At 48.8% G+C, this 27,913-nt stretch overlaps 1 protein-coding gene across 2 annotated transcripts; it reads right to left on the bottom strand.

The window, feature by feature from the left end:
• Positions 1 to 330: 330 nt before the first annotated feature.
• On the bottom strand, positions 331 to 26,766 carry ZNF777 (zinc finger protein 777). Of its 2 annotated transcripts, none has more exons than XM_010954844.3 (6): positions 26,622 to 26,766; positions 21,007 to 21,867; positions 19,839 to 19,965; positions 17,692 to 17,805; positions 5,021 to 5,272; positions 331 to 1,827 (listed from the first exon to the last, which is right to left on the bottom strand). In XM_010954844.3, exons 2-6 carry the CDS (start codon positions 21,850 to 21,852, stop codon positions 671 to 673), a joined length of 2,496 nt encoding a protein of 831 aa, XP_010953146.3. In that variant the 5' UTR covers positions 21,853 to 21,867; positions 26,622 to 26,766; the 3' UTR covers positions 331 to 670. The 2 variants fall into 2 exon arrangements, with proteins under 2 accessions (XP_010953146.3, XP_074222932.1); XM_074366831.1 differs by lacking the exon at positions 26,622 to 26,766 and adding an exon at positions 25,864 to 26,321.
• Positions 26,767 to 27,913: the final 1,147 nt, after the last annotated feature.

Genomic DNA, 27,913 nt, shown 5'->3' with positions numbered 1-27,913 from the left:
GAACCATTTTTCCAGCCCCTTCCAAACCTGTCACTCTGCCTGCCTCTCTCCTGAACCCCACTGTCCCCTTGACACAGGGGCATAGGGACTGCCTGAAGCAGGAGCTCCACCCTCTCTTAGACTCACTTCAATCTGAAGCTTGTCAGTCCCGTCTCTCCTCTTCGACTTTACAATCTGGTGGCATCTGTGCCCCTTCACCGCCAACACGGAATGAGCACAGAAAGAGGACTCAACGGAACCTGTCAACTGACACTAGGCACATGTCCCTCGGCCATCTTCTCAATCCCTCCCCTTCAAAACCAAACAAAAACGGCAAACAGGAAACGCTCGTCTTTTAAAAATTACTCTATTATTATCAAATAGAACCACAGTATCCAAAATGTAATTATAAAGTTCTATCCCCAACTAAGTGGCCCTGCCCCGCTCCTCCGAGTGGCCGGCAGCCAAATCACTCCCCCCGTGCTGATTGGTTTCATCCATTTTATTGTCAACGAAATTAACAGCCCGAAGGGGTTCCCCAGGTCCGCGCTCTCCCCTCCCTGGGGCCCCGGGTGGACACGGCAGCCAGCGACCCGGTCTCACTACCCCACGTGTCCTGGGGAGGAGGGATGAAGGGAGGGGGGGCTCACAGCAGGGGGCTCGGGGCACCCCGGGGTGGGCTGGGCCGCGCTCACTCGCCCGTGTGGGTCCGCAGGTGGTACTTGAGCGACTGCTTGTAGCGGAAGCACTTAGCGCAGTGCGTGCAGGGGTAGGGCCGCTCGCCCGTGTGCGCGCGCTGGTGCTCCAGCAGGTGATGCTTCTGCGTGAAGCGCTTGCCGCACTCAGCGCAGTGGTAGGGCCGCTCGCCCGTGTGGATGCGCCGATGCTCCAGCAGGTGGTGCTTGCGGATGAAGCTCTTGCCGCACTCGGGGCAGGCGTGCGGCCGCTCACGCGAGTGCACGCGGCAGTGGTTGGTGAGCTTGGACTTCTCGCTGAAGCTCTTCTCGCACTCGGGGCACTTGAAGGGCCGCTCGCCCGTGTGAGTCCGCTGGTGGCGCAGCAGGTGCGACGGGCGGCTGAAGCTCTTGCCGCACAGGCTGCAGATGAAGGAGACCTCGTGCTTGCCGGCGTGCACGCGCTGGTGGATGACCAGGCTGATGTGCAGGCGGAAGCTCTTCTTGCACTCGGGGCACGTGTAGGGCCGCTCGCCCGTGTGCGTGATCTGGTGCTTGGTCAGGCTCGACTTGTGGCTGAAGCTGCTGTCGCACTCGGGGCACTTGTAGGGCTTGGGGCCGCCGCCACCACTGCCCGAGCTGGGCGACTTGGGGCGCGGCTTGAGCGCGTGCTTGGGGGCGAAGCCGGACCCGCGCTCGGGCGACGTGTAGCCGCCGCGGACGCGGTGGATGCGCTGGTGCAGCGTGAGCTGCTGCTTGTGCCGGAAGCTGATCTCGCACTCGGCGCACTCGTAGGGCCCCTCCTTGATGTGGTTGCGCTGGTGGATGATGAGGTTGATCTTCAGCCGGAAGCTCTTGCCGCACTCCATGCAGGTGAAGGGCCGCTCCCCGCGCCGGTTCCGCTGCTGCTGGCTGCCCCCGCCCCGGTTCTCGCCCAGGTGCCGCTCCCCGTGGGCCGGGGGAGCCAGCCTCTTCACTGCCGGGTTGCCCAGCTGCAGGGGCGGGGGGCTCTCCTCGCCCTCGGGGGACAGCTCCCCTGGCAGCGGGGTCTGGTACATACTGGCCTCGTACCTCCCGGACAGCTGCCCGAGGGACTGCAAGTGCTGCGGCAGCTCGTCCTCCTCCTCTTCTTCCTCCTCGTCCTCCTGCTCCTCTGTTTTGATCACGATCCCCTCTGCTCCAGGGACAGGGAGAGAGAGAGACAAAGACGACGTTAGCTGCTGCCTGGGGCCCTCACCTGCACCTAGGTAAGCGCCGCTTCCCCCTGACCAGCACTGTGCATTTATTGTCGGCCCCAATTCCCTCTTTCGGGAAAATGCTTCTTTCCACTCGCTGCGGCCCAGGGAACCCAGGCTGGCCCAGGGAACCCGGGCTGGCCCCGGGGGTAGGTTCAGGAATGGGCTCCGACCTAAAGTGGGCCAGTCGGAGACCTCTCTTGGAATTTTATGCGGAGGAGGCTGGGATGATGGCTTCGTTGGGGTTGGGAAGCTGGCACTGCGTGTGCCGGTCTCCCCGGGCTATGGGCGCAGGAATCAACAGAAAAGAAGGAAACCCGCACACACAACCCTCCTGGGAGGCACCCGGACCCAAGGGCCTGAGGCTGCCATACTCGCGGACATACCAATTATTCAAGCCAATAAACACCCCTTTTTTATTTAAGCTGCTTGAGAGTTGGGTTTCTACTGCCTGATCAAGTTCTCAACCTCTTCTCTGTGGTCTCCTCTCCCTCAACTCTGCTCAGCCTCCTCACTGGTCTCCTTTCCTGAACTCACCTGGCGATTTCTCCTCAGGTGCCTTTACTGACCCTTCTCTGGCAAATTTCCCCTCCTCTGTGTCTCCAAATCCTGCCCATCAATTAACACCCAGCTCCAGTCCCATGTTCTCCCTGAAACCTTCCTTGACCAACCGAAACTGCATTCCCCCAACCCCTCCTGAGCCCACAGCACCAGCTGATGTGCCTCCCCAGGACTTAGGAACCCCACCTTCTCACACAGCACCTCACCTGCACAGGTGGATGACTCACCTGTACAGACTCTACCAGCCCTGAAGCCAGGGTCGAGGGTTTCCCCTTTCCCACAAACTCTGGTGTGCAGTGCCCCACACATTAGTGTTCCATGAACACTCCAACTGAGGATGTCCTCCTCCTCCCAGGCCCTCCGCCCTCTAGCCTGGCCCTTTAGAACCTAGGATGTGAGCTGTTCTAGAGCCCCTTGAGAATCTAAGTCCTAGAGAAAAGAGAGGCCTCCAACACCTGTTTGGATTTTCTCAAATGCACTTTCTCAAATGCCTTGTACTTACTTGGCGCTCCTTAAACACTTAATTGGGGAGCTCTTTAGTCACTGACTTTGTGTGACATGAGAGTCACTCATTTTTGAGTCCGCCTGTGACATAGAAGAGCAATACTAGTCTGCATTTGCGGAATTCTTAAAAGCAGACAAATGAGGACTTTTTTTCTCTCATATTCACAATATCATTATAGGATGAGTCAAGATTATCCCCATTTCACAGACATGGGGCAGCCAAGCTTGGAGGCATCAAGTGTTGTTTCCAAATAAAGTAAATAAAGTCAGACTTTTTTGCAACTTTCAATTTAGGGACCAGCTAGTTTGTCCTCTCAACTGACAGGGAAACTGAAGCTGGCAGCGTTCGTAACCTGGCCACAGTCTTGTAAGTTTGTTAGTGACCGCAAGGCCATAGTGCTTTCAGCTACTCCTCTGAACCCAGTAAATGGCAGTGTTAAAATTAGAACACAGGTGTGCTAAGTCCCAGCTCAGGACTCTCATCATAAGACAATACTGCTTCAGTAGCGTCAGGATTCTCAGCAGGAAGTGACCCAGAACGTCCCTGGAACATGATGCTTAAAAGATCAGGAAGGAAGAAGCAGCTTCAGAGGCTGGTAACTCGTTGCCCTGGTGTTTATCCTGAAAATAGGGTTATTGATGAAAGGCAGAGGAGGAAATATAGGCCTTGGAAGATTTAAACTCTCCTTGAGTCTCAAAGGTGTCTTTCCTCAACGAAGTAAGAATGAAAATGTTGGCCCTAAAATTCAAGTCTCAGAATCCCACAAAGAACCTTAGAATATTACTAAATGGTACTACTGGAGTTAATGAGAACACTCAAAGGGCGATCTGGAATTGCTGTTAGGAAGCTCCAGTGCAGCAGATACTCACAATTTGCCTTGTCTCTCTCACTATTCTCTAATGAAAAACAACACGATATATTAGCAAGATTTCTCAAATGTCATGCAATTATTTAAAAATAAGGAGTTAGATCCCCACCTTTTGACCATGTCTGTGACGTGACCAGTGTCCATGCTATTTTTATTATTTGAAGTGCAAAAGGCAAATTGCAAAGGAATAAAATGAAAAAAATTTTAAAATCATCAAAATAATACTTTGAAAAACCAAAATAAAATGGATGTGGATACATTTCTAAATATAAGTAATATGTTAATTGATATGATGGCTAGTGACTCTTTTGCACATAAATAAAACATCCAGACAAAATCCAAAACCCAAGGGAGTTCTACCAAATTTTCAAGGAGCACACATAATTCCCCTCTTTTACATTATTTTCAGGATATAGGAAAAAGCAAAAGCTTCCCAGTCCATTTGATAAGTCTAGTAGAATCTTAGCGATGATTCAAGAAAAGTTCAGGTTCATTTCATTTATGAACAGAGTTGTAAAATCTTGAATAAAAGAGTAGCTAAGTCTAATAGTGTATTTAAAAAATACACCAGGATGACTAATTAGGGCTTTCCTCAGACCTGCAAGGACAGTTCAGCATCAGAATACTGACCACAAAAGATGTCCTGGCCACTGTGAGCCCACTTCCTCACCGTCCTCCTGTTTGCAAGGAGCAAGAGTGTGCAGAATGGTGACCCTGAGGTTTTATGATTAAACAAACAAGGTGCCTAGATTCTACCAGAAAAAGACTGCACAGTCTCGGTCATTTGAAAAGACATGTGATCAAAGGTAGAAATCAAGTCAGTTGAGGCGTCTAGTGTGACCTGGGAGTGGTCAGGGATATGTCAGGAGACAGATGTAACAGCGTTGCCACTATTGAGTGACCTTGGCAATTTCTCTGACCTTCTCTGCCCGTAGAGGGAGGGGCTGGAGAGATGATCTCCGCCACCCTTTCAGGTCCTCGTCTGACTTGGTCTTTGGCTGTAATACCTTCTTTCCTTGCCCGGAGTCGGATTATTCTAAATCCCCAGGCAGGGAACCTGTCCCTAAGGCCATATGGGGTTCTGCCACACCTGTTGGCCCCTGTGTCAAACTACCTCTCTGGAGGAGACCACGGCGCTCCCACGGCCAGGGCTCCCTCCCCCACCGCGGGCCGAAGGGCACCAGCTGCCCCGACTCACCCGCGCAGCTCCTCTGCTGCACCAGCATCTGCTTGAGCTCGCTGAACTCGCTGGAGCCCTCCGTGGACTCCTCCAGCGTGTTCTCCTGCTCCTGCATGTCCAGGTCTGGCTGCTCTGCGCACGGGTCGCCCAGCTCCGAGTCCTGGAAGCCGTGCTCCTCCACCTGTCCCATCAGGGGCTCCGGCGTCTCCAGACTCTCTGAGCCCTCGTCGTTGGTCTGCACCTCGATCTTGATCACGATCCCGTCGTGTGCTGGGGGCAGGGGGGATAATCCAGAACATGTTCATTCCACCTGCCCAGAGTTTTGCAGCCCTAGAATTCATATTTTGGAAATCCTTTTTTTTTTTTAATGAAGGTACTAGGGATGGAAACCAGGACCTCGCTCATACTAAGTGCATGCTCCACCACTGAGCTATACTCATCCCAGAACCCCATTTCAAAAATTCTTATTTTAGAGAACCTGAAGAAATATCCTGAGTTGGCAGTGGGTAGACATAGACTTTTCTGGACATTTTGTAGCCCTGCATATTAATATAAACTGGAATCAAGTTAAAATAGATTTGGTTTGTTTCCATGCCCCCTACAATTTTAAAATAATATCGTCAGGTTTTCTCTTAAAAAGAGATCCTAATTCCCTTTGCCAGGTCAGGCTAGACAAAGCCCACCGTTTCTCTCTCAACCATCTCCTCACCTCGCACATCCTTCCAACACCTCCCAACCCAGGTGTCTTACATCCACAGACCAGACCCCCCTCCGCCCCCAGCCACCTCCTTGTCCACATTTCCAAGCACCTATACTGCACAGTAGGGGCTGTGGGGGTTGTTTTTAGTTATACAGCATCCGATTACATGTTAATGTAAAAAAATGGTCTTGATACATTTTTTAAAAACTTGCCTATAGATCTGTGGGTTAGTTTCAAATGTCGTTAGTACACATAGGCATCATTTGACACAAATGGGGTTATGGCACACATTTTTCTTTTAATCTGCTTCCTCTTCTCCTTACCCCCCACTTGACAGATATGCCTTTCCCAGGTAAGTCAGGTAGCTGAACCCGCCCTCTCCTCTGCGCTTCTGCAGTGAGCTATCACAGCACGTTCACATTTACATTTTTATTTTCTGGTCATTATGGGTTTAAAAAAAATAAAACTGCCTTATACATAGTCCTCTATGTTCCTTTTCTCAAGAGAAATATCTTGTAGAAATGCCTTCCCACCAATTTCTATAGGCTAATGCGTTCTTTTTAAAAGCTACATGCATTCCACAGTGAGGATAATACAGCAACGTGTTCACCCAGTTCATTGACAAGAACATTCATTTTTTGCTCCCAGTCCTTTGCCATGATGAACAGCACTGCAATAAACATTGGTTTATTTGTATCTTTAGTCATAAAATCGTGCTTTTATTTTTTACGAGAGTCCCAGGAGTGGGACCGCAGGGTCAAAAATTTTAAGTATTTTTAGTTCTGATAGATGTCATCAGGCGGCTTTTCGACAAGGCTGTGACAGTTCACGTTTCTGCCAGCCCTGCGTGAGAACAGTCTTCCCCGCACATCCCTGCCGGCAACAGACATCACTGCTCTTTTAAATTTTCCTCAGTCAGATGGGTATACAGTGGTAACTTTCTGAAACTTTAATTCCACTTCCTTGACCAGCATGGTCTGAATATCATTTCTTTTATTTATTGGCCTTTTAGAGTTGACTGTGTGAACCGTATTCTGTTCTCAATTGGTAAAAGTCCCTTGATTCCTGTATTAAAGATAACCCACTTCCTCTTACTGGCATTTCAAATATTCCCCCCAAATCTATCATTTGTCTTTGACTTCATGTTACCTTTTGTCATATAACTTTCTTAAAGTTTTCATCTTGTCAATATGCCCCTTTCTTTTTTTTTTCTTTTTATGGCTTCTGGGTTTTCTGTCTTAGTTAAGAGGGTCTCCTCTCTGGTCTCCTAGGTTTTATTCCCAGTTTTTTATCATTTACATTTAGCTCTTTACTCCACCTGAAATTGATTTTTCACTCGTGTGTAGTGTGAGGTAAGGGTTCAACTTTATTTTCTTGCCTATGGGGAGAGCTGTGACAGCATTAACCCCCTGACAGGTTGAAAATCACTTTAAGGAAATCATAAATGTATAATGCGTAAACATCATCATTTATCCTTTGAATGTTTACTCAGTGGCTATTTATGGAGCATCAACTACATTGTCACGTGGTGTTCTACCGGCGTGGGACGCATCTGTTACAAGACAGAGCTCCCACCCTCCTACATCTTACATGAGGCAATAAACATAATTAATAAATTATATGACATGTTGGAAGGTGATAGGTGCGGTGGAAAAAAGGAACCAGGAACCCAGTGGACAGAGGGGCCGTGCCTGCCTTTGAAAGCCTCCTCACGGTTCTTTTGCCAGGTCCACTCCTCACACCCAAACTCAAGTGGACCACGTCGCCGGGAAAGCAGACAGACCAGTCATGCTAGCAAGTGATTCCATCTGGCCTAAAACTGCGTTCTTTCTGACGCATGGCAATCCTTTAATTCCTCTCTGATCAGTCAATTAATCGATTCCCAACCCTTGGAGAGGGGACAGCATTTAAGCAGCCCGAATGTCCCCAGGCTGCATGCCCCATGGCCTTCCATGCAGACCGCGCCTACTCTCCCTCAGAGCTGAGTCTCCAAAGATGTCCTCATCCTATTCTGTCTCACAAAAAAGACAGTGTCATCCACACTTACATCCAGGACTTCCTCCTGCTCTAGTCGACGTCATCATCCTGCCCCCCCTTCCTCCCCAGGGTCCCTCCTCTTGCCTCCTCCCTCCTGCGTCCTCTGTTTGCTTCCTTCGCCCCGCCCTGTCCTGCCTGTGTCTCTCCCTGGAATTTGGCTCCGTAGGTTGGGCCCCTTTCTTCTTGGCTCTGTACTAGATCCTCGACTATGACTCTGGCATCAGAAAAACATCTTCCCTGACTTCAGAAACTCCTGAAGGTATTTTGCTTGCCTCCTCCCTAAAATAATTTTTTTAAAACCATGTACACCTTGGCCCCCTTTTGAAGAAATACAGAAAAGGCTTCAACAACTGCAAAAGATGTAATTTCTGGAGTATTGCAAATATTGGTATTTTAAAATAAACTCTTCCATCGCCATTGAATGTTGCCAATGGAATCTAAGAACCCTAGTGATTTTAAACTCACCATTATTCACTTAAAAAATACACGAACAAGTTCTTCTTTGATTCTTGAAATTTTAGTATCATTCCTTTTCACCATGAACTTCTATTTCCATTCCCACTTTACCCACAGAATTTTACCCTAATAGAACTTATTTTTATGCTTAGATGCCTTTTACCAATCACCTCATCTACCACTCTGCCACAGAAATGTGTATGTAAATTGAAAGATTAATTTTGCTTTCACTCCTAATAACCACAGGGCCCTAAGTGTTACTTTTTTGGCTGGCTTAAGTTACCCTTAGTTATGATTATTGTGGAATGAAAAACAATTCATTCTAGATAGGAAACAAAAAACCTGGTGGAAATGCACCACTTACCAGGATGGATGGGGACTTTTTTCCCCAATTACCTCGCTTATCTGGGAATGAATATTCTTCTTGCTTGAACGAGACAGAGTTCAGAATAAAATCTATTCCTCTTTTTCACTTTTGTAACTGTAAGCATTGGGAAAGCTCATTTACATAGATGTGGAGATGTGCTGGTGGGAGCTTTGTTATGGAATCCTCTCTCCATTCTTTGAATTTCTGATTATAACGCTGCGAAAGCGTCTGGTTAACATATCATCAAAAATTGTTTTTAATGACCTATTAGCTGACAGCTTAATTAGGTTCTCTTTCAATTTTGTTGAAAGCTAACTATTGCAAACGATCTAACTTCCAGAAGACTTCACCATCCAGGCCGCAGAGCCTTCTGGTCCTGTCCCCCAACATTCTGGATCGGCTCTTTGTTTCGTGACCCAGAGGGCCTTTCATACACCAGAGAAGCAGCCCGTAATGAGGCAGGATGTGTTGGAGGTGCCTGTTCTTTTTTCCAGTAGTGGGAGATGCGGGAGATGAGGACAGAGCTGCGGGGACCTCGTGCGCCATGTGCCTCCCGATGCGTTTTACGAAGGAGAACAGATGGACTAAGACTTGGAAACTGAACCCTGGAAGCCATCTGTGTTGTGCCCTCCTGGACAGGCTCCTGTACCCTCAGGGCACTGCCTCCCCATCCCTGCCCCTCCTCCCAGACCCCACTCCCCAAAACGTCCCAGGACGCTCTCCGCTCACGGGGAGGTGCTCTTCCCTAAACCCCAGGCACTCTGCTGCTCCTCTCTATGGCTTTTAGTTCTGTTTCCCTCAAAATGTGCAGCAGTTACACATTTTCGTGCCTCTCTACCATTTGCTAGACAGCAGGGAAGCCAGTGTTTCCCAGTAAAAAGGTCTCTCCACCCCAAACAACGTTTGAGAGTCCTGACCATCAGACTGCATGCATAAGCAGTCACTTGTTCTCCCATTACAAAAATTAATCAAAGACACATACATTGGGGGAATATCGTTTATGACCAAAGATAGCATTTCAAACCAGTGGCAATGGTTTAGGTAAATGAAGTGCAGACAACTGGTTTCCTGAGTAGAAGGAAAAAAACCCAAAACTACCCAAAAAATATCTCACTTCTAAATAAACTACTGGTGAATCTAAACTTTAGACATAAATAATGAAGTCACACTAGGATTAGAAAAAAGCACAGCTTTTCTTCCTTCCTTCCTTTCTTTTTCTTTCCTTCTCTCTCTCCTTCCCTCTCCCCTGACCCCTTCTTTTTTTAAGCAACTTTGACCTAAGGGACAGGCTACCCCTAGACCCTCTGGGACTCCAGAGAGTCCTTCTGGAGGCTGTCTGGTTAGTCACACCAAACATACTGAATATCAACTATATCAACACATATCAACTGTAATCTTTTGGTGCAAATTTTTTTGGAAAGAATTTTTGTGGCTTTGCCTTGATACTGTTTGGTGATAAGAAACAATGTGTGATTGTTTTTTTAAACTCTATAATCATAGTTCTTCATAAGAACTCTTCTGAGATGGGAAAAAAATCTACCCTACACATTGTTTTCTAATGTATTAAATGTTTGTGAACACTAAATTTAATAATTAATGAAGCTGATATAATGTTATATTGGTAGACATTTAAACATTTAATTATTTACATTTTATAATTCTTGTTTTCTGAAGCAAAAGGTATTTTATTTCAGCTTTTAAATATTTTTATAGGTTTTTGAGAAGCTCATAGGTCCAAGGCCTGTGATCATGTTTCCTGAAAAAAACAGGCCGAGTCAGTATTTCTACACTTGATATGAAACCCACCCATCATAAAGAAAACTTCTGGTAATTTTGAATTCATAAAAACTTCAAATTGATAAATTTGAACACATGAAAATTTAAAACAGCTGTATCACAAACACATACAAAGGTAAACCATGAATTCGGAAACATATCTGCATATATAATACAGATAAGAGCTAATAGCCTTAATATTTAAAAAGCTTTTATAAACCGATAATAAAAAAGATGAATAATCCAAAAGAACAATGGGCAAAAGATAATTTTCATAAGACATACTGGGGACCAATAAAAACAGGAAATATGCTCACCATCACTCTTAGGAAGGTTGCATGAAAACATCAAAATATTCTTTTTACCCATCACTTGGGCAAATTATAAAAAGATACATAATACCTACTATTGGCATGGGTGTGGGGTAACAGCCTCATGACAGATGAGGGTGTATAAATTGGCACAATTGTTTTGAAGGGCATTTGCTAATATTCATTAAATTTTTAAATGGGTGTATCTTCTGACTACTTCTAAATAAGTTTCCGACAAGTGCACAAAGATTTATTTATAAAAAATCTTAAAGCACTGAAACTTGTCAGCAGTCTAAATGTACATCAATGGGAGTTTATTTAAATAAATTATGAAATCAATACACAAAATACTATAGCCTGCTATCTAAAAAAAGAGATTTCTATGTTCTGGCATGTAAAGATGTCCAAGATATATTATTGGAAAAAGCAAATTGTTAAACAATGTACTTAATTGCTTGAAAAAATTTTGACAATGAGAAAGTAAGTATTATATAATTAAGGGTGTGTGTGTGTGTGTGTGTTACTATATGCACATAAACTGGATGGAATAAACTTTTGACTCTTGAGAGAATTATGTGGGACTTTCATTCTCTTTGCATTTTTTCTTTTTGAATTATGTTGATGAAACTTCAGAGTTTCGTTGGAAAGTGAAAATCAGCGTTGCCACATTAACTTTCTCTACCAGCTCAAAGCAAAAACATGACGGTTGGCACTGGCTTTCCAACCTTCTTATGGCTACATTTTCTGTTACATTTTTTAAAGTTTGGTTTATTAATTTTAAAAATCTTCTTAAAAATTTATTTAGACACACAGGCAAGAGGGCTGAAGAGTTCTTCAAAACTTATTTTTAAAAAGCTCTCCTCCACCCCCAACCCCTTATTTTCTGCTCCCCAGAGGCAATCACTTGCAGTTCTTCTAGCTGATTCTTTTGCCATTTACCTTCATAACTCTGCGTAACATAATGACACTGCTACTCCTTGATTTTCCCATTTTAAGCATCATCTATTGACTTCCAAGGGCCGGAGGTGAGGACTGTCTCTTCTCCATCCACCCACATCTCTTCCAAATCCCTGATTCTTCCAGTCTGTAATCCTGACTGGATTAATATTGGGTGTTTACATGACTGGATTACGTAAATGTTTTTAAAATTGAACCATGTAGTAAACTCTTAAGTATTTCTCTATGTCTGTAAACCTTTCTGCTTTCCCTAGAGTTAAGTTCTTTTTTGCTTACTAATATTACCAAGTCAGCTCCAAACTCTCCTTGACCCTGGCTCTATAACCCTCCTCTCAAAACATCCAAACATAATGGCTATTTCTGTTTCATATACTTGGAGAAAATTTTTCTGGAACCTCTGATGTGCTCCAGTCTGGACTGGGTGCTTCCAGATGCACAGTTGTCTTTTGGGGAACCCCTGGGCCACAACCCAGGGATCCTCTCTCGTGTTGGAGCTCCTGACCCCTCTTTCTCGATGTACTTCCTCGCTTTGGCCAAGGACCTGCCCCAGCTTGAGAAAGAGCCCCTGGCAGACCTTGAACATCTCAATGTCTCGATTTCACTCTCATAACATTTAATTAGATTGGTCTGGCTAGACATCAAATTCTAGGATATTGGAAAATAGGGTACAATTTTAAAATTTAAAGAATTTTAAAGGCATAGCTCTATTGTGTGGTAGCTTCCACTACTGTTGAAAAGCCCAAAGACATTCTAATTCAAGTTCCTTAGTATGAACCTGTTCTTTCTCCCAGAAGTTTGTCGGATCTCCTGGGTCCTCAGTTGCTCTGAAATTTCTTGTTGATGTATCTAAGGTGGGGTCTGCTTTTATCTGTTGCTCTGGACGGTTGGTGGGCTCTTTAATCTGGAAAACTGTTTTCCTAGGTGCTGGGAATTTTTCTTGAATTCTTTCATTGCTAATTCCTTCCTCCCTGTTTTTACTATTCTTTTTTCCTGATAGTCCTATTATCTGGACATTGGACTTTCATCTTTTAATTTTCTTATTCTTTCCCAGATTTTCTTTTTTGTCTTTTTGCTCTGTTTTCTGGGATGGGCTCAACTTTATTTTCTAATACTGCTCCTGAGTTTTTAATTTATATTATTTTTAATTTCCAAGAGTTCCTTTCTATTTTTTTAAAAAAAAAATTATACTTTTGTCATGGATGCACTCACTTCTTTTATGTCTCTGAGGAATATTAGGAAATGTATATTTTAAATGTATAAACATATATATGTATTTAAACATACATTTTCCCTTCTCTGCATGGTCTTTGTTTCCTTGAAATTTAATTTTTTCTGCTTTTTCCCCCCCTCTTTGTCTCTGTGTATTAGAGGCTTTTCCCAAGTGTCTCATGGTTCCTGGCTGTCCATTTATATACTTAAAGGTGGAATACTCAAAAGAAAATTAAAAGTTTGGTGCATTCAGGTAGGGCTTGGGTTTCCCAGTAGGATGACGTGGCTAGGTCATTTCACTGGGAAGTCTCTTGGGCTGGTCCCAAAAGTCTCCAGATAAGACTTCCAATATCGTGCCCTGAGAGTTTAACCCTGGATCATTTTGGGAGCCAGATTAGGGAAGAAGGCTGGAGATCTCAACATCTATATGTCAAGCTTCACTTATTTCCTTGTTTTCAGCATGGTACCCCACCCTCAAGTGTGTCTGGTGTCCATGTTCAGAGAGCCTTTTGTTCACACTTTCCAGAGAATAAGCCTTCTTCATCTACCAGGGTTGGGGAGGCAATGGAGGGAAATGGTAGTGTTTAAAAGCCCCTTTAAAAGATGTTTGACTGATGCTGTTTTTAGCCTCACCTTTACCCCCTTTTACCCGGAAGCTCCAGTACTGCTAGTTCCTGAGCCTTGGGTAGGGGTGGTGGTGGAGTTCAAACTGGGTTTCTTCTCAGCTCTCACCAATACCAATTTTGGATTCAGCTTTCTAAATCAGTGGTTACCCAGCCATCTGCTCTCAGCCTTCCAACACTCAGCTGCCCTTGTCTCCTTGTCCATTCCTTTGAAAAGTCCCTTGGCTCTTATTTTAGAAGGATTTCGGGAGGTAGGAGTAAACACATGCTTCCTCTGCCATCTTTAACTTGGAGTCTTTCTTCATTGGTTTTTAAAAAAATTATTCTTACTGATTAAGAAGTAATATATGCTCACTTCAGAAAATTCTACAAAGCATAGAGAAACATGATTTTGGTATGTTTCCATCCAGTCGTTTCCCTATCTGTCTTTTGTTAACACCGTTGACTGCCCATCGTATTTACATTTTCCACGGCTGCATCATTCACTTCCCCTATCAACCTGATCATTCCTACCTACATTTCAAATAGGCTGCAGCAGTCCCCATCTTCAGCAACAAGACTGCCCACCCCACCCTGCCGGTATTTCTCCTGCCCACTCACAGCCTTCTCCACTTCCTCCCCTCCCATCCACTCCCCACCAGACTCTAACAGGCTTCCTCCCCGACCACACCACCACCATTTCTCTTGTTAAGGTCACTGATGTTGCCAATCTGCAAATCCAATGGACACTTTCCAGTCTTTGCCTTCGTAAACCACACGGCGGAATTCGGCACTGTTAACCGCACTCCCTCCTTCTGGAAACACTCTTCTCCTGAAATACCTAACAATGCACGATCCTCATTTCTCTTCCTACCTTTCTGGCTACTCCTCCTGTTTCCTTTGATTCCTCTGGTTCCTCCTTTTTCCAAATCCTACAACAGTGGTTTTCAACCCTGGCTGCACATAAGAATCATCTCAAAAGCTTAAAAACAACAACAACAAACCAGCGCCCAGGCCCCACTCAGACCAATGTCTTCTAAGTCCCCAGATGCACTCTAGAAGTCAGGGCTGCCAAGGGCAGCTTTCCTTTTGTCCCTCTAGATCCGGAAAACGAGTCCAGTCTGTGCTACCAAGGCCCAAACGCCTGTCTCTAGCTCCGATCTCTTGTGAGCTCCAGGCTCCTCTGCTTGGCTGCTTTTTCAACGCCCCCTCCTTGACATGTCATGGGGATCTCACACCTAACGCATTCCGGGCCCCCTGTCCTCCACCTACCCTCTCTCTGTCACAGCCCTGGGAGTCAGCCTCGGACCCCCCGTATTGAACATCCACCAGCTACCAGGTCCCTCCCAGCCTCCTGCCAAAAGAGACCTCACATACATCCACTTCTCTCCCTGGGCTACGCCAGGTCTCTTACCTGAGCTACGAAAGGAATCTCAGACCTTCCATTCTTTCCTCCCTCTAATGGGGGCTCCTCCGAGCAACCTGAACTTCCTTGTCCTTCCATGAAAAATCCCACTTTCTCTGTGAGGCCTCTGCTGATTGCCCAGTCTCAGTAAGGTCTTCCCCACTGTGTGTCTCAGAGGCCCGGATGCCTGTCCCCACAGCACTGTCATAGCTGGTGACTTGTGTTTTTACATATGTGGGGTGTTTGGTTTGTTCACATCAGTCTCTTGACACAGTATCTGGAAGCAGTGGTTGGTATAGCTCAGCAGTAGAGCAGGTGCTTAGCATACACGAGGTCCTGGGTTCACTCCCCAGTACCTCCATTAAAAAGAAAAAACAAAAACAACTCACAACACCATGGTACTTGGGACAAAAAAATATTGGATGAACTAAAAATAAAGCTACAAGTGAAAATACAATGTAAAAACTTCACTTCTGATTTTCATGGCTGTAGAACTGTCTGTCATAATGTAAAGTAACATTTGTACAACTTAATCCATATTTTGGATTCTGTTCTAGGCTATCGACTCAGAAAGAAAATTATTAGTTTACGTAAATGCACATTTAAAATATTTAAAACATATTTTAAGACCAGAAAACAGCAAATTGCTTTTTAAAAACATGGAAACATGTACAATGTATGAGAGCTTGGACTTCAGCTCCGCCTCCTGGTTTGTTTACTCTGCTGACGTTAGGAGGAAATAGCACCTGGTCTCCCCAGCCTCCCTTCAGCCTCACGGGGCCAGGAATGGGAGCCCGGGCCGGAGTGTTTTGAGAGCAGGGTCGATATCCGAATCATCTTCTGATCTCCTGGCTCTCAGGGATCCAAACCATAAACAATAGTCTATTGAATGTATTTACTCAGCCAGTTCATAAAATTGTCATGTTCCATGTATTAGGAACTATACAAATTTTCAATTTTCTGGACGTTTCCCCCTTGGTGTCACACCTTTGGGTCTCGCCCAGGGCTGGCTTTGTGGCTACCCTTCTAAGGGAGAGGACATGGAGCTGACAAGTTACCACTGGCGTGTTTGGGGCTCTGATGACTGCACGCTCGGGACAGCCCAGCTGCCCCGAGGCCAGGGCCTCTGCTTTCCCGCAGAGGTGCGAGCTTAATGCCAGCCCTATGGGGCTGGGGTCCCCACGTCCTCTCCTGTCCTCCCTCCGGCCAGGCTCCAAGGGGCTGAGACAGTCAGTGGGACAAATGGCACATTCGAGCCACACAAGGCAGCCTCTGTGAGGCCACCACTGCCTACAGGAGCTGCGGCCGTGGACGTGCTCGGGCCAGACCAAACTCCACCCCGGGCCCAGCCGGCTGGGGTTGTTTGCTCGATTCCGGCCCCACTCCGTGGGAGGCCCACCTGTGATGAGGGTGTGAACAGCAGACAGAGGAAGGGGTCCGTGGTCCCGTCCCGGTGCTTCTAAGAAGATGCTAGAAGAGCAGCACCTGGACCACAAGCCCCGTGGGGACATCAGGTGGGTTTTAGAATTCTACCACAAACCACCTCTCCCCATTCTCATTCTTTGCCTCCCAAGCCCTCTTTCTGATTTCTTCTACCTCAAATCTCTCTGTTCCTGCTGACACTTGTTTTTCAATGCAGCCACTCAAACTTTCTCCCATACAGACTTATGTTCCTCCAAACAAGAGACCACTCTGCCATGTGCCACACCTCATCCCTGACCTGCATTCTCAGCTTATTTACTTTTAAATCCATCCTTTTTTCTCTGCCAGAATGAATTCGGAATCAGCCTCTTCCATCCACTTAAATCTCTCGGCTAATTTCTAGACAGTAATGATGCTTTAGGATTTCTCTGAAACGCTCCAGGACTTATTTTTCCCTCAAGGTTCTGCCTCTTCCACAAGTCACCTCCGGGCTCATTCCACGAGGCCGACATGACTCCATATGATTCTGGACCCCATCCCGGGAGCTGGTTTACAGGACCCGGAGTCAGTAAGTTCTCCCGCTAGAATATCTTCCTTTTCCAAAGACAGGGTCACCAATGATGTTTGGCTACAAAGGACAAGGATCTGCTTCCACAGAAGACCTTCAGGAAAAGTGATGGAAGCTCAAAGGCAATTCCAAAGCAGGGGCGCCAAAATGAACTGCACCCTGAAAGCACCCACATTACAAGTCGGGGGGACAGCGCCCCACGCAGACAGACAGCAGCTGGTGATTCCTGGGCCACTGCTTCCTGCCAGTCAGCACTCGGGGCTCGAGCTGTCAGTTCCAGTCATTTTACAGGATGAGGAGAGCAGGCCTCCAAAAGGCCGAGTAACCAAAACCACACAGCGAGGATGCAGAGAAGCCGGGATTCAAATGCAGGCAGCCTGACGCTGGCACCTGAGTCCACGGCCAATGCTGCTTGTGCTTCTCTGCTGTCCCCATCTCACCGCCCTGTCTAGACACTGCCCTGCACGCTGTGGGACATTTCAGGTAACGCCTGTGTCTGTCCCTGTCCTCCCACAGCAGGACTAGGGGCGTGGCCCTTCTCTGGGGAGCTTGAGGCTGCATGAGCACCAGCATCCCTGACTAATGATTGCCTTTCTTTCAGTTCTAGTTTTGTTTCCTGCAAAGAGTGAAGTGACGCTGGGCCAGATCAAAAACTCCCCGAGACAGTGAACCAACGGCATTCCTACGTATGGGCTGCTAGGGCCACTGGTGATCGAGAAGGCCCCAAGCAGGTCCCAGCACCTGCAGGCCGCCTTCCTGCACTCAGCCTTCTAATACACCCCTCCGGAGTCTACTGTGGGTTGCTGCCCCTCACGCTGGGCCTCCTGAGTGCTCAGCGGTCTAGAAGGCAGAGCTCTCGGCCACCCGGCAGCCACTCACCAGCACTGGGATCTGCAGGTGTCTCACCCTCCTCAGAGTCCTCCTGCTCCTGCATGACCGGCCTCTCCCCGCGCTCCATCTGTGACATGAGGTCTGGTTTGGAAATTGCATAGTCTGGGCAGGAGAAAGAAAAGAAGATGTACTATGGGGTGAGGTCGCACCGGATGCTACAAAGGTGTCACCTGTGTGGGTGTGACCCTGGGAGCTGTTGACCTACCCAAGGCCTGCAATGCTGCAAAAGGAAGGGCCAAGTTTCCTGCCCTTCTCAGGGCCCACAGTGTGTGTGCTAACCGTGACCTGTGTCCTCCTATGCGGGACCAGCGGGACCCTGCCCACTGATGGAAACTGGCCCTCTGTCACCTGTGGCTCCCATGGCTCACAGGTGGCCAATGCCTGCTCAGGTCTTCACGACAAAGGCAGAAGATATTTGAGACTTTATAAATTAAAAAACTAATCCTGAGCAAATTTAGAAGCCATGAAACAAAATACTGAGGTTCTCTTATATTAAAAAATAGTGTAATGTTCTTGGGAAATAAGGTTAAAAGAAGAAGAAACGTAGAGGACATAGTATGACACATACACACATTTGTAATATACAAGGCAAAGAGTTGATGTCCATAATTAAATATATAAAGAGCCTCTACAGTCAGTAAAAAAATACAAAATCAAAGATATGAATGGATGATTTATAGTACCTATGTAAATGGCCAAATAAAATATAAAAAGATGCACAAGTTCACTCATCATCAAAGAAATACACACGACAATAATGAGGTGTCATTTTTCACCCACTAGAAAAGACAAACCTTTACAGTCGGGTCAGGGGGTGGAGAACGGCACTGACTCACCCTGTTCCGTAAACACACGCTGCCCTCGGGAGGGCCCGGGGCCAAGGCCACAACACTGTACCTGTGGACCCTCTTTCCTCCGCAAGCCTGCCTCCGGGAACTCACCCTACTGAACCACTCCCGTAAGTGCACAGACACAGAGAGATGCTGATGGCAATCCTGCAGCAGTGAGAGGACGCGGTCAGGCTGCCTGAAGAGGCTGCTCATCAGGTGTTCGGTGTCGCAGCCTGATGGCGCCTCAGGAGCACGGCCCTGTCCCTCAGGCGGGCCTGCGTATGCCGACACAGAAAGCCGTCCCTCACTGCCACTAGGTGAAAGAAGTGAACGACCCCATCTGTGCAAACCACAAACCGCATGTGCACAAAAATGATAATATATGCCCACGGGTTTATGGTGGTTACTTTGCTGGGTAATACTGCCAGGGGGATAGTTATGCAAATCTAAACTGTTGAATTTTCACAATGTATGTATTTATGTGTATACTTTAAAAAGAAAACAATTAACTTAAAAAGTCATCCTGCGGAGAGGTATATATGTATAAAATGAACAATTGCAGCAAGAATCTAAGTTTCTCTGCTACAGCACATTTAATGTTTTTCTAACTTTTTTTGTGCCTACAGAGTTCCCCATATCAGAGAAAGGGATACATATGAAATTAAAGCACATTTTCCCAACTTTTCACCCTCAAATACACTTATTAATGAAGACAACAAGAATCCACAGGCTTTGGGGAAGAGAGATGTCAGTGAAATTATGACTTCCTGGTGTGGACCTAGGACAGGCATCGAATCCCCAGGTCACACCTCATCTCTGCACAGTGGGGACGAGAACCTGGGGGACATGAGCCCTCAGTCCGGGAGGTGTTCAGCCACCTGGACGGTGGACCAGGAGTGCCAACACCTGTCCTAGCTCCCCCTTGGGAAAGGTCTGAGGATTAAACGTGATTCCCATAAAGCACCTTACTTTCTGCTTAATAATAGTTTGCTGTACAAACTAACATATATATATGCGTATATTTTATATTTACATATATATACGGGCCACAAGGAAAATAATATAAAGGTGAGACCACTGATGTCTAAGTCTATCCCCTGGCCCCAGGGGCTTCTCTGCAGAGTGTCGACTCTGTTTACCAGCCGTGCTGATCTGCGCTGCCCTGGTGTGGGGGTTTACGAGGGTGTTTGTTCTAAATTGCTGTGTTCTCTAAAATTGTTTGGGGGAGTTCAGAGCTCCTGAAGGTTCTGAACAGACCCCAAGCTAGCGCCCAGGAAGCCGCCGCGAGCAAGGCCCTCTCCTTACCCATGGAGACCAGAGACTCGTAGTTGCCCCGCATCACGTTCTTGTACAGCTCCTTCTGCCACTCAGATAGGTTGCCCCACTCCTGCTCCGAGAAGTGCACAGCGACGTCATCGAATGTGACAGGGACCTGAAACCACACAACACGCTCAGCTCGGAACAACTAGAGGGCCATCACAGGCCCCCAGCTGCCAGATCCGATGGCCGTGGATGGCCCCGGCCCCCTGGGCCCGGCTCAAACACCTCTTCTTAGGACTGGAGCGGGAAAGGCCCAGAGCTCAGTTCTGGGTTTTCACTAAGGACCTCTCTAGAAATCAGGAGGCTTCAGCCACTAACCTGGCCCTACAGCTAAGAGTCCCGTCTTGTCTGGTCCTTTTTCTCTCGAACAGGACAATCCTTGCTGCTGTAAAGTGTGGTCTGCAGACCAGCAGCAGTGGCACCCCCAAGGAACTTGCTAGAAATGCACACTCTCAGGTTCCACCTGGACCCACTAATTCAGATTTGGCATTTAGTAAGAGCCCCAGGTGACTCGTGTACATACACAATAAAATCTGAAAAGTGCTAGCCTAGAGAGTATGTCCACGTGTTTACATCACATGAGGCTGTGGAAAAGGACAGGATCACAAAACAGAAAGAAAACCAGTCCATATTCAAGTTCTTTCCTCTGGGAAATAATATTAAAACCTAAGTGTTCTCTAGTTTTTTAGGATATTTCTGGAAATCACACTTTTACAGGCATTAACAGGATTTATAAGACAACTGATAAAAATGCTGAGCAGGACAGAGCCCTGTAACATCTCACCGAGGTCTCCCCCACCCTTATGGGGAACCACTGACTCATACTCGTCCACAGCTCAACCGCTGGGCCTCCAGTTTGCCTTCCATCCTCAGACATCATGGACTGAACGTCCCTCTCAACGGACAGCTCCTGATCACCAGGACGTCTCCTGATCACCAGGACGTCTCTCTGATCTACAACTTATGCTTTTACCAACAGGAGGAATCGTTCGGTCTCAGTGCGCCCTGTTCCTGGGGATGTGAAGTGGGTGACTAGGTAACATCATGTTGTTTTCTTTCTCAAGCACAGCTTTTCCTTTCTTTTCTATTAAATTCCTAAAATACATTCCCGCTCTGGGCTCGCATCGGGAAGCCCCGGCTGGGATAAGGTTACCTTGGGGACTTCTCCGTTGCTGCCCGGGGGCAGCCGTAGGATCCAGAAGTTCCTGTTCTTCAGCAGGTTCTCCATGTTCTCCAGCCGCCTCTGCAGCAGCCCGTACTCCTGCAGCAGGGTGCCCAGCACCACCCATTTGCTCTCCAGGTGGTTTGCGAACTCCACGGCCGTCTTCTCGCAGTCGGCTATCTTCTTCTCATTTGTCCCCGTCCGGCCCTCCAGGGTCAGGAGCCGCATGGCTTGGGCCTCCAGTTTCCTCTCCACCGCTTGGACGGCAGCCCACACGGCCAAGCGGGTGATCTCCGCCGTCGGGAGTGGTGTGTCCTTCTGGGCCGCAGAAGACATCTGGAAGGGGGCGTCCTTTTGGGAAACAGGGCTCTGGAGCAGGGAGTCCATGTCGGTCTCAGGAGCTGTAGGGGAAAGGGTCAGGGGGTCTTTCTCAGGAACTTCAGGGGAGTGGAGTCGGGCTTCTTGATGGTGGCTGGAGTGGGAGAGAAGCGAGATCTCTTGTTCAGCAGCAGCTGGGGCGGGGTACGGGGTCTCTTCCTGGGAAGTAAGGGGGCCCTGGAGATGAGTCTCTTGCTCAGAAGCGGCCGGATACAGGAGTGAGGGTCCCTTCTGGAGAACAGGCGGCATTCGGCCAGAAGTCTCTTGCTTGGGAACACTGGGAGTCTGGGGTAGGGAGCCTTGCCGGGGAACAGCAGGAGTCAAAGAAGGAATTTCTCTCGGGGGGAGAACGTGGGGTTGGAACAGAGTTTCTTGAGGGAGTCCGGCCGGGGCCTGACGTGGGGTTTCTTCTTGCAGGACACTGGGGAATGACAGAGGTGATGAGCGCTGGGTCTCCATGTCCAGCTGCTGGACCTGTGTTCCAGGAAAGAAAGAAAAGGACAGGATTGAAGACCAGAGTCTCCAGCTGGCAAATAAATTCCAAAGATAAGCACCTACATTAAAAGGGATTCAGCTTTTGTAGCAATGAGATGTGTTCCACAGACCTGAATCTCTTCAGACCCTGGCATGGATCTACACATTCAACGTAAAACTATTGTTAACAACAAATAAAAGGTGGTAACGCCACCTTCTGCTTTTTTAAGCCATCTCCTTTCCACAGGGTACATTTCACAGGTGTCATCTCATGAGTAGTGGTGTGGGAGAAGAGAAAGGATACTGGCTTTGAATTCGAACACTTGGCTCTCAGTCCTGTCTACACCAATGCTGCCTGGGTTGCCCTGGCCCAGTTATTCAACTTCTCTATTCTCAGGGTCCTCATCCGTCCAGTGAGGGTAATGATACATGACACATCTGCTACTTTGCTGAGTTCTTCGAGCACTGAGCATTAAATAAAAGAAAACTTTGAAAAACAATAGAGCAGAATTTTCCAATGCCAATACTGTTGCTATCCTAAGACTGCCAGCAAGGTGGGGTGTTCTGTTAATGGACTTACCACGAAGGTGAACTTGACATCCAGCCCCACTGCCTCTACTTGTAATTAAAGGCAGTCATGGACCCCATGGTCTTTCCCTCACTTTGTCCAACAGCGAGGACACACAATTATCTTAAGTTTTCCAGACGCTTGGATACAAGCTGAATAGCTGACTTATCAATAACATTTCTCAAAGAGTTGATACAGCATAGGTTTGCCTTTGAGACATGTTCTATGGACTCAGCCCCTGCCGGAGAGGCTGAATGGGCTTCTGGGCATCCCGCACTGGCTCCTGCGATATGCGGAGAGAGAAGAGAGACGCTGAGACAGGAGTGGGCAGACTCTCCTGCAGGAGCCAAGGTCCTCAAGCAGATGGTCCACCTGGTAGGTGTACCCTGGCCATCAGGGGTCGTCCCCATGTCGTGAGGTGGGGAATGAGAGGAAATGAGGTCCAGAAGGACTGGAAGCGGAGCTGAAGTCAGCCAGTTCTGTGACCCATGTCAAGACTGGTGGGGACTAGAACCACAATAAAGACTGATTTCTTTGGGGATTTCAATTGTTCATACTCTCCCTGGTCCCCACCTTGCCTCGTCCATGTTGAGAGAACGCTTGGTGAAGCCAGCGTCTTCTGAGTGACCAGCTCTGTATTTATCTCTTCAGACAACTGCTATGTTTATTGGAACTGAACAGAAGTCCTTCTATATCAATATTTGTCCCTTTCCTCATAATCTTCCTTCAACAAATCTGTTGAATGGCCAATTACTGTGTGCCATATATAATTTATCTTTAAAGTAACTGAAATTCCCCTTTTCTTTGAAAATTAGCATATCCTTGGTGTCCAGTCTGAAATATATCTGTGCTTGACAAGTGTCTACTGAATGAATAAATGATTGGGTTACGAAAAAAATCATTAGCATAAATAATGAAGTTCCTTTAGTTCATTTATCAAAGACTCATCTAAACCTATGTATACCTTCCACTGCGTGCTTTCTTTTATTTGTTTATTCATTCACTCATGGGTGGCTTAGCTGAGACAGCATCACACTTTTAAGCCAAGGATTAAAGGTATAAGACCTTCTTCAGGCAAAAGGTTATAGAGGTAATATGACGCAACAGCTCTGCAGCTAACCAGATGTGAGGGTTAACTAGTCATGTGATAGCTAACAATTATTTGGTGCTTATTATGTGCCTTGAACTGTGTTAAGTGTTTTAAGGGTTATCTCCTTTAATTTTCACAAAGCCCTATGAAACAGGGACTACGAAGATTCTTCTCTACACTTAACAAAGGAAGGCGATGAGGCTTGGAGAGGCTAAGTGACCAGCCCAAGGTCACACAGCGGTCTGGATCCAGAGCCTGGGCTTCAGCCTGCCCGGCAGGTCCCCTCCAGGCCTCACCTGTCAACTGAGACGGTGGGTCAGTATATGTTCTGATTCTTTTTACCTCTAAAATGTGGAAGCTTGGAGATTAAACAAAGACCTGTGTGAAGACCCTGCCCATAGACATTTCCAGTTAATGCTGGGGTCAGGGGCTCCTTTGAGAAGCTAATGAAAACTATGGATTCTCCCCTTCAAAAAACACACATGGGCACATACACAAAATTCTGCAAACACTCTCAAGGGCTTTGTAGACCCCTGAACCTGAAGGCCCGTCAACAACTAAGCCACCTCTCAACTCTTTACAGGTGAGGGCAAGACTGGCGGTCCCTCTGGGATAGGAGCCTCAGACACAGAGAAAGTTACGAGTGAGCATCAGGCAACACAATAGGCACCTTTATGCCCCTGTCCTCAGAGGGGGATTAGGGTATTTGCCTATAACTAGTAGGAAGAAGGGAAAAATCCCCAGGGGCCAAGTTAGTCTCCCTGAGTAATGGAGGTTTAACCGAAACAATGAAGAAAAGCTTCAGGACAGTAAATAAAGCCATTAGAGCAAGACATCTTTACTAACTAGTCTCATCAGAGCTCAAAGGAAAATACCAGTTCTCTGCTTTCTATTATTAGACTGTCTCTATCCATTTCCGGATTTGGAGGACTGGAGAGGGATGAGGGGGCCCAGGAGCACATCCCCTCCACCACTCCCAAATAAAAGCCCCTTGCCGTAATTTCGTTAGTCCCAGTAAACCTGTGGCTTGATTTTACCCCGAGCAGAAAGAAATGGCCAAAGAGAGAGATGGAGCTGTAAATATAAGATGTAAGATTAATAAGCTTGCATTCTCAAACTGTTGGAGGCAGCGAGATAATTCTTCCATTAATCCATATTTCACAGGATTTAACCCACTCTCCCTATAACATGTATCCTAAGCGAAGGGGGTCCCTAGCACTCATGCTATATTAGCAGAAAAATTAATAATCATACCTATCTGACTGATAAAGCAAGCTGTGCCATTTTCTTGTACTGACCCAGTGGGGTTCACCCAGAATTATATACCATCCAAGGGCCCTGGAGACCTAAGCATTTAAAAATCGTCTTATTTTATTTTTCCAAGAGTTATTTATCATCATCATCATTATTATTATTTTACGAACTGAGAAGCTCTTTAGAGAGCCATGTATGCCGACCCCTTCCTGTACACAACAGGAAACTGAGGCTCAGAGGCACTGCCTGCCATGCAGCAATCCTCCTCCCAGCACGGCTACTGCATCTCAAAGAGCAGGTCTGCGGGGAGATTTTAAGACTGGTTTTTAAGAATGGCCCATTCTCTCTGAAGATGCGTCTGAAGAGACTCATCTGCCCCCAAGCCCTTAGTAGCTCGCTCCCCAGATCCCATCCGTCCAGACACCCAGTGTTCGGCAGTCCCCCCTCCCCCGACGCAGAGGCTGGAGGCCAAGGCGCCTGAGCCCGAGGGTCACCTGCTCCCCACGGCCAAGACGCTCGGCTGGGCGCTGCCCGGCCTCCCACCCGGCTGTCACCCCATCTCCGCCCCGACGGGCAGCGTCCCCCGCGCGCCGGCCCCGGCCCCCGCCCCGGGGGAGGCCGCCGCCAAGGCCGCCCCCTCCCCGTCCAGGCCCGCGGCCCGGGGGCAGGCATTTCTGGAGACGCGGGCACCGTGCCACGGATGACTCGCTACGTGACCTTGGGGCAGGCGGGGCCGGTCGCCGCCAGGTGTCCGGGCCTCAGTGTCTCCGCTCTGCGAAATGGGGAGAGCCGCGTCAGCGCCGCGCTCCGGCCGCGGGAGTCTCGGCGGGGCCGAGCTCTGCGGAAAACGTGCGGCGGCAACCCCGACGGACGCAGCGCCAGCTCCGCAGGGAGCGAGGCGCGCCGCCCGGGCGCCCGCCTCCGGGCCCGCGTGCGTGCCAGGCCCCGGGCGTCCCCGCAGCCGCGCCCGGACGGCCGCCCGCTCCCCGGCCCGGCTCCCCCGCCCGCAGCCCCCCCTCCCGTGCAGGGGCGCGCGAGCCCTCCGGGCCCCACGCCCCCACGTCGCGGCGTTTCTGTCCCTTACCGAGACCCCAGGCCGGGCCGCCGAGCCCGGGACGCGCAGGCCGTCCCCCGGGCCCCGAGTCCGCGCGTCCGTGCGCGCGCGGGCCGCTCTCACCGGAGCCGGGGCCGCCTCGGCCATGGCCCTGCGCTGTCCGGCCCCGGCCGGAGTCGCCGCCGCGGCCGCGCGGCCCCACGCAGGCCGGCCCCCGGCCTCTCCGCAGGCGGCTCCGGCCCGGCCCGGCCTTCCCCGCCCGGGCTCTCGCGGCCGTCGGGCCCGGCCTGCTCGGGGCGCGAGGGGCGGGCGGGGACGGAGCGGCCGAGCCCGGCGGCGGCGTCGGAGCGGGGCGCGCGGCGGTGCGGGCGGCCCGGCGGGCTGCGCCCCGGCCGCGAGCTGGGCCCCGGCCCTCAGCACCAGCCCCCGGCCCGCGCGCGGCCCCTCTGCGGCCGCGGCTGCGACCCCGGCTCCGGCCCCGGCCCCGGCTGCGAGCTGCGCTGCCGTCCCGGCGCCTCTTCAGCAGGGGAGCTGCACAGCAGCTGCCATGTTGATACAAACTGCATCCTGGGAGGCATGTCCCTCTCAGGCCGTTTAAAGAGAAACACTCCGAGGCTCGTCGGAGGCTGCAGGAACCCAGACAGCTCCATCTACAGCCGGTAGGAGCGAACAGTGTCGAGCGAGCAGCCAGGCGGCGACGGACACGCCCTGAGCCCCGGGCCAGCCCGTCGTGCCGCCCGGGCCAAACCGCTCGGGCCTCCCACCCTCCGGGGCCCCCGGCCTCTCACCTGGGGTCCTCGCCTCCCCGGGCACCCTAGGGCGAGACCCGGAGGCGGGAGAGCGGAGGAGGAATAACAGCGCGCGGCCGAGGCGACGTGGTGGGGTCTGGAGGCGGCTTGATTGGCTCCGACAGCCTTCCTCCCGCCGGATCTCCCCGCTCCTCTCAAACCCAGAACCCGGGTCGTTCCCTTTCAAAACCTGCGCTCACAAAGGGATCTAAGAAACCCGTCACACCAAAGAAAGCCCGGAGTTCATGTGACCAGCTCTGTGCAGTCCGGGTTCCAGGGGAGCAAGGGGGTTGGGTGCTTTTGTGAAACGCCCGAGTGTTGTTTTCGACCTGAAAGGACAGAATGCTGAGAATCTGAGAGAGCTGGGGCTGGAGGGGGCCGACCCGGCGTTTGGGAGGAAACTGAGGCCGAGTGGGACGTGACTTGTTTACCCTATGTTGCTCTTTCGGTCCCCCGGAGAACTGCTCTTTCTAAGCGTGAGAGAGAGAGAGAGATCCCAAAAAGAATGGGAGAGCTAGAGTTGGCGACTCCCTTTCCTAGACAGGTTCACTTACACACGTATTTATGGAGTACCTACAAGGTGGTGAGAACTGGAAATGAAAAAAGAAAGAAAGTATAGGCAGGCCTCCTGGTGACACGTGACAAAACCCCAACTGCAACTAACTAAAGGGGAGAAAGAAGTAGAATATATTTGTTCACCTAAAGGGACCCCAGGGGGCTCAGGGGTGGAGCTGCCCTGAGACACAACAGGAGAATGCATGCTGTCAGCTCAGAGCGCTCTTTAAAAATGGAAAGTTATGGGTAGAGGTAAGGCCAGGGCCACTGAACCCTTTCCCTTCCCTTCCCAATGGTTTTCCTCCCATGTATCAGTAAACAGTGCATGCCACTGGTTTTGGTATTTTAAATTTTTATGTGAATGATGTACTTCAGTCCATATCCTGTTGGAACTTGTTTTATTTTTTTATGCATCATTATGTTTTTGAGATATAGTCAAGTTGAAACAAGCATATCTGGTTCATTCATTTTAACCATTATATAGTATTTCATTGAATACATGTTTACTTTCCATTCCCCAGAGGGGAATCTGCATACATGTCTCATTGCCCACTGTGCAGAGTTGCTCTCAGAGGGACACAGAGACACAGAAACGTGGAATAGTAGGTGACAGGAGTGCTTTCATCTTCCACCGGCTCACGCCTAAGTGCTCACCAAAGAGAGGGTACCCAGTAACATACCCGCCAGCAGTGCCTGGGCCCTGTTTTCACATCCTCGCCAATATTTACTGATAATGG

This window comes from Camelus bactrianus, chromosome 7 (genome assembly GCF_048773025.1).
Source record: "Camelus bactrianus isolate YW-2024 breed Bactrian camel chromosome 7, ASM4877302v1, whole genome shotgun sequence".
In the NCBI taxonomy this organism is placed as follows: Eukaryota; Metazoa; Chordata; class Mammalia; order Artiodactyla; family Camelidae; genus Camelus; species Camelus bactrianus.
Note: the sequence above shows the minus strand (reverse complement) of the source record. Positions and strands in the feature narration are given on the sequence as shown.

What these genes read in the sequence shown, in the direction of transcription:
- ZNF777 (XM_074366831.1), bottom strand. Translation starts at nt 25,980, where the DNA reads ATGGCCGAGGCGGCCCCGGCTCCGGTGAGAGCGGCCCGCGCGCGCACG. An exon ending in CGAGTCTCTGGTCTCCATGG is followed by an intron (nt 17,806 to 19,838) that starts GTAAGGAGAGGG and finishes TCTCCTGCCCAG; the next exon opens with ACTATGCAATTTCCAAACCA. An exon ending in ACCTGCAGATCCCAGTGCTG is followed by an intron (nt 5,273 to 17,691) that starts GTGAGTGGCTGC and finishes CCCTGCCCCCAG; the next exon opens with CACACGACGGGATCGTGATC.